Genomic DNA, 6,613 nt, shown 5'->3' with positions numbered 1-6,613 from the left:
GATAAGGCAAGAGAAAGCAGTGCATGAGGGCCTGGAGGGATTCTTGAGATGGGGCATGGTATCCATGAGCTCAGTCACTGAGCCTCTGCTTAGCATTCCCCTCATCTGTGCCCTGGTGTCCAGGACAGACAACACAGGAGTCTCTACTTTCATGCAAAGGTCATGGTGCCTGATGGCTGGTGTTCATCAATGAATGAAACAAGGGGACTTTGCCCTGGAAAAGGTGGTGAACAAAGGGGACAAAGTGATCAGACTTAAAGGGGTGGGGAGGTTCCAGGGTCTAAAGAACACAAGACTCATCCTCTTAATGACTGAGAAAATGCTTTGGGAAAACAAAAGGCATATTAAAGACAATTTGGCATCATTGCAAATGACAAAATACAAGACACTTTGAATTGGTTGATATGAGAAGTTTAAGTACAACACTAACAAAGAGAGGTCTTAGAGTTGAAATTAAATGAAAATGAATCACATGGAACATAGAGAAGAGTCACTATGGTTCAGGAGGATTTGTTGTAAACAGGAGGACACTTCCACACATGGAGAAGCTATTAGTTAGGGTACCAGAGACAGGCATATCTTCTGCTAGACATGTCTGCACATTCCTATCCCTCCTATCTCACATCCATGATACATACACATCAGAGTAAAAGATCCTCACATATATCATATGCTCATACAAATGTGGGCTTCACAGTGTCTGCAAATACACACTGGGAATAAGAGCAAATTTATTGTTAGAAGAAGGACACCCGAGCTTGCTGGTCAACCCCCACTCATGGCCCAGCTTCAGGTGTTTGTGAGAATGTCAAATCAGATTCTCATAAAAATGGTCCATTTACAAATTGGGAAGGAAATAGATGAGATTCTCTCTATAGAGACAAATTGCACAGAGTCTTTCAGAGGCTGGCATGCTCAGTGGCTGATGCCAGAGAGGTCTAGGAGCTGAGCTCAGAAAGCCTGTGTGGCTCAAATTCATTTGCAGAAACCTAATTCCTAATATGTTGATGTTAAGAGCTGAGACCCTTAGAAGGCCCAAAATTCCATAGTCTGTACATTCTACCTAGAAAGGACACAGGGTGTAATCTTTGGGCCAAATAGCTAGTCCTTGCCTCACAGTAGATGTGCTGGTAACCTGACCCTGTATTTCTTGGTCCACAGAACTCTGCATACATTTCTGCTATTTACAAATCACACAGCTTATGATTGTTTTTGTTTATGAGATGTAAGTCATGCTCTGTAGTCCAAGATGGTGTGGAACTCCTAGGTTCATGCAATATTCCTGTCTCAGGTTCTGAGTAGCTGGGACCACAGATATGTATCACAAGACCTACTGGTAGTTAGTGATCTATTTGGCACAGCAGACTTAGCTTGTGAAGATTATGGGATTTGGGGGCTCATGCATCCACATTCCACATTGTTACAAGAGGTTTTATTGAGTGGATCTAACAGAAGATTAGCAGTGTTTTGTGAAGGAGTAACATGTAGAGAGCTTGTCATACAAATTGGTAAAATAAATGTGTGTATAGGTTAGAAATGGTTATGTGAATTATAGGATCAAAAGGCTCTACAAAGCTCAGACAAAACTCACCCTCCATGAAGCCCATATGCCTTTCTTCACACAGGGCACTAAAACTCTTTGTGCTTCTCCTGAGCCCTCTGTATCTCCTGGATCTTCTGGGGCAGAATCTTGGTCCAGAACTGCAGCCTTCTGGCCTTCAGGGCTCGGCCAACAGCAGGCTTGATGTCCAACTGCAGGTACTGCTCATCATGGTCCAACATGGGCCAGTAGGGTAGACCCTCACTGTTGGGGTTCCTGTGGATATGCCAGCCAGTGGGAAAGGGTGAGGTCACTCTGGTTCAAAGTCTGACCCTCTGATTTGGTCAGCACAGTGGAAAGATTAGGCCAGTGGTTAATGGGGCTGATGGGTCAGGTGTCTTGATATAGGGATACAAGTTTCACCAACTAGTTTCTACTCCATGTGGGGGAAAGACTACCTCACTTGTTTTATGTTTCCCTCTGAGAGGCAAAATCTAAAGAACAGTACCATAGCACTTATGAGCCAGGTCACTGTGAGGTGGCCAGTAACCAATAACTACAAAGTATCTGTATAAATGTGCTATGGGGTAGAGAAGACTTAATCATGTGATGAAATGTCCATGCATGATAAGAAGGCCACCATCCAAAAAGGGAGTCCTAGATAGGGACCCAAACCTGGAAGGTTGAAAGAGAGGTGTGTTCTCACCCATGTCTTGCAAAGTTGGCCCAGCACTTCATCATCCTCCTGTTGAGCAGCTCTTCCTCCTCATTGAGGTCAACCGGAGTCATTAGAAAGACAAATGTTCAAGTATATGCCACATCATGCAACTGCCACCTCATGCTTCAGACTCACAATCCTAGCTGTTGTCTGACCCCAAACTATTGACTTTGCTACCTCTCTTCTTCACCATATACAGTGTCCCAGATCTATGCAAGCCTCTAGTTGAATTCTTGCCCCAATGTCCTGTCATCTCCCCCATTACTGGATGGACTGGGAAGGGTCCAGATACTATGCCATATCTATATCATCTATTTCTATATCATCTATATCTATATATCTATATATACAGTTTTCTTCAAATGGACTGAGAACTCAGGAGTCATTCAGAGAGCCATCTGGGTCCTCACTCAGCTCAAGGGAAATTAGGAAGACTTACATTTCACTCCCCAGAAGAAGGACCCAAAGACAAATGTAACCTCATCAGTATGGTCAGCCTTCACGAATGGTGGCCTGATATCCTTGAAGAAGCTGGGTGGATGTTGGAACTCATAGAAGTAGACAGGAGCATGGGAACCTGGATGTAAGGACATGTGGTGACATGGCAGCACTTGGCCTAGAACAGTTCTGACACACATTTGGTGACAAGAGAACTTGGTCTCAAGTTATCTGGAATCACAACAGTTGAGTGTGGAGCTCCAGCATGGAACATTGGCTGTGGGAAAGCCCCCTGTTAAATAATGACTCTGTCCTCCACAGGTGAGTAGTTTGGTCAAGACACAGAGTATCACTCAGCTATTTTCTCATCTGTACCTGGATAAGATAAAACTCTCTCACACTCAATGTAAGGCTTTACTAGAAACAAGACTCTCAGTTGTGAACCAACAATCAGGTTACCTGAAAGGGTCTAACCTAGGCATTTTGTATATATGTCATAATTGCTTAGTTTGGTGTTTCTGCAGAACTCCTAACAGAGGAAGTGGGGACTGTCTCTGACTCTGTTGCCTGCTTTTGGGACCCTTTCCTCCTACTGGGTTTGTCATCCAGATTTAATATGAGGAGAGGTGCCTAGTCTTATCACAGCTCCATATGATATGTTTGGTTGATATCCCTGGGAAGCCTGCTCTTTTCTGAAGGGAAACAGAGGAGTAGTGGATGGGGAGGGGTAGGAGTAGAGGGACTGGGAGGATAGGAGGAAGGGGAAACTGTGCTTGTTGAGTAATATATGAGATAATAAATTAATAAAAAAAGACTCAGTTGTCTGGAACCAGAGATCTGATCCAGACACGGGTCAAGCCTGGACACTACAGAGCTCACCTATGACCCACAGCTCTGAGCTTCCTCCCTTGACCTTGTTATAGATATACTCACGCTGAAAATGTGCTACTTGGAGTGCAGGGATCATGAACGTGAAGTCTCCCATCATCTCTGTGAACTGTATTTGGAGGGTCTGGGCATCTTCAGTGTCCCCCATGTACTCTTCCATTATCAGGTCACCACATTCAGGAGGCAGCTTCTACGCCAAGGGGATCAAGAAGAATGAGGTGACATAGGCACTAGGATGTGTAGGCAATAGCCTCAGGGTTGGGAAATGCAAAGGTGTGGTATGGGGAAAGCTTGGAGTGACCTCAGATAGACAGGTCCAAACACACACACACACACACACACACACACACACACACACACACACACGCACACGCACACGCACACGCACACGCACACGCACACGCACACGCGCACACATGCTTATTCCTGGGGATGTTCCTTGCAAGGGGTAGACAGGGGTACTTGCAGTTATGACAATGCCCTGAGATTCTTACCATCTGTGCTGCTGTGCTCTTTAGAACAGCAGGCAGGGTCCTTCTGGTTATTTCCTTTATTTTCTGAGCAGAGCCCATGATCTAGGGTATGGAGAATGGTTTTAAGTGTGCCATGACATGGATATGGATCAATGAATCTCTGAGTTCCCATTGCCCACCATATGAGCCCCCAGATTCCCAGAGGGTTATAACTGAGTCTCACCATAGGGAGAAGCCAGCCATACTCATCATTGTTGACACCAATGATGCTGGGGACAGGGTGAAAATCAGCAGAGGCCAACAGCTCCTTAGGGTGCCTGGGAAAGAACTCCCCATCTACCACAGCAGGGATGACCTTGAAGACCTGAGGGGCATTAAAATTCAATGCTGAAGGTCAATGAAATACATATGCCAATGTTGACTGAGTTACCTCCATCCCTTCTCTACTTCCTTATTCATATCACCATGGTTATTCTTCACCATACCTCTCACACCTCACCCCTGAAGAGATCTTACACTTAGAATAGTCTATGTTGGTATTGATTTTACATCCAAGACTAAAAAATACTAAGCTATAGAGATTAGGTAATTTGTTCATAGGAATGAGGACTACCTGTAACACACCTTGCTATCTGCCATCTTCCCAGCCACACAATTGTGCAAACCTTGTTAATAGCCAGAATCTCCACTTCACTCTTGCCTTGTAGGAAGCACACCAGAGTCTCTGTTTCCACAGCTCCACAATCATATAGATGGACCACCATCTGTAAAGGGAAGAGCATGAGGGTGCCTGGATGCCTTGTCGTCCAGGCAGACAAGTTTTCGCAGTCCCAGAGGGTGCCATTGGCTCTAAATATCACAATATGTTGTGTAATGTATGTGGACTGTAGTAAGAACAAAATTCTTCCCATTTTCCTGTTGCTCAATGATAATATGCACCCTTCCCTTCCTCCCTCCCTTCCTGCTTTCCTCCCTCCTTCTCCCTCCCACCTTCCACCCAATTTGAGAAATACTCTCTTGTTCTACTAGAGCCTATACAAGTCTAGCAGGTCTGTAACCTTCCAGGGATCATCTTGTCCCTGTCTCCAATCTCACCATAGGAAAACCTGGATTAAAGAAAAGAAAATCTACACCTGGACATATATGTGTTCTGGGGAATTGAACTCAGATCCTTACTTTCACACAGCAAGCTCTCTTGCCTCTTGTACCATCTCCCAAACCCATACATACTTGATTTGCCAATGATGGAAGCTGCTAGGTGCAGCTTTGCTGAACATACAACATATGCACCTTGTATAAAGCACTGTGGGGTGGGATAGGTGAGGGTTCTAAACCTTGAGCCTTTAAGGAGGTACTGAAGAGAAGTTAGTTCCCATGGTCCTAATTTTCTCTACTGTACACAGTAGCAGAGTACTAGAGCTGGAGGGTTAGAGTACACTCACTTGATAAACCTCCTCAGAAGAGTTGTAGATGAGATCAGGCAATATGGCTACTCCACTCTCCATGATGGCACCGTGGAAGAGTCCTTGGGACATGGGGGACACAACATGTGAAGACACACTTGTGCCACCTGCAGACTCGCCAAAAATAGTGACCTGGTCAGGGTTGCCTCCAAAGTGGGCGATGTTCTGCTGGACCCAGCACAGGGCGGCCACTTGATCCAGCTAGCCCCAGTTGCCTCTGGCATGCTCATCTCCAGCTGAGAAGTGGAAGAGACATGGATCGAAGGGCTGTCTAGGTTCTTCTCAGCTACCACTGCCCAGCCCTTGTCTCACCTGAAGAAGCCCAGGACACCCAGATGGTACTGGATAGTGACCACCACCACATCCTCAGTGGCTGCCAGCATGGATCCATCATACATGGAAGCCATGCCTACTATCAGAGCACCACCATGGATCCACACCACTACCTCGAGAAGTCAAGAGAGATGCCAGGAGGCTTCTAATGGGCACAAGCTCAGGTGGGACTGCCTCCCATATTATGGACTGCTTCCCATCTGTGCAGCTAAACACACCAGGACTCCTCAGTATCTTCGACTCAGGCCACAGGGGAGGAACACAGTCTCATCAGCATATTTCCAAGTCCCACTGTTTTTATCAAAAATCTCAGCTTGGATTAATAGATTTTAGTCACTATTACTCTCAGACTCCTCAAAAGTACAAAAGGATGTCTCCATATGAGTTTTTCCTGATTATGAATCTAAAGGGTCAGCAAACCTCATTGGCACAACCAATATCCCCAAGCTGGAAATTGGACTTTTCTCAATGTTAATCCCTCAGACACCTGTTTAGGTCTCTAGGGATCAAGTTTGTTGAGAAAGTTCTGGGTTCATCCAGGAAACACATCCCCTGACCTCTCAGACCTCCAGCACTCAGTGTTCCATATCCAGGGGTTAACTGCCCACCATGACTGAGAAGACTTTTGTGGACATATTAGAAAAGGCTTCTCATCAGGGTCTACATTGCAGTAGAACTCAGTTGGCTTATGCTTTATAATCTTCCTAAGAAAGAAATCTCTACCCATACCCAGTTGACCCAATTCTTACAGGTAGGATAG

At 45.4% G+C, this 6,613-nt stretch overlaps 1 protein-coding gene across 1 annotated transcript; it reads right to left on the bottom strand.

Moving 5' to 3' along the window:
* Nucleotides 1-1,571: 1,571 nt before the first annotated feature.
* LOC121820873 (acylcarnitine hydrolase-like) lies at nt 1,572-5,732 on the bottom strand. Its single transcript, XM_076572014.1, has 8 exons — nt 5,500-5,732; nt 4,723-4,821; nt 4,281-4,421; nt 4,079-4,159; nt 3,630-3,774; nt 2,700-2,835; nt 2,247-2,321; nt 1,572-1,816 (listed from the first exon to the last, which is right to left on the bottom strand). The coding sequence occupies exons 1-8, from the start codon at nt 5,590-5,592 to the stop codon at nt 1,630-1,632; spliced, it is 957 nt and encodes a 318-aa protein (XP_076428129.1). The 5' UTR covers nt 5,593-5,732; the 3' UTR covers nt 1,572-1,629.
* Between the last annotated feature and the right edge of the window lie 881 nt (nt 5,733-6,613).

This window comes from Peromyscus maniculatus, chromosome 5, assembly GCF_049852395.1.
Source record: "Peromyscus maniculatus bairdii isolate BWxNUB_F1_BW_parent chromosome 5, HU_Pman_BW_mat_3.1, whole genome shotgun sequence".
Lineage (NCBI taxonomy): Eukaryota > Metazoa > Chordata > Mammalia > Rodentia > Cricetidae > Peromyscus > Peromyscus maniculatus.
The sequence above is the reverse complement of the archived record's forward strand: the minus strand, read 5'-3'. Positions and strand labels throughout refer to the sequence as shown.

Coding starts and splice junctions, on each gene's coding strand:
- LOC121820873 (XM_076572014.1), bottom strand. CDS start 5,592: ATGTCCCAAGGACTCTTCCACGGTGCCATCATGGAGAGTGGAGTAGCC. Junction 4,822..5,499: donor CTTCTGAGGAGGTTTATCAA/GTGAGTGTACTC, acceptor TTCCCTTTACAG/ATGGTGGTCCATCTATATGA. Junction 4,422..4,722: donor AGATTCTGGCTATTAACAAG/GTTTGCACAATT, acceptor AATGCCCCTCAG/GTCTTCAAGGTCATCCCTGC.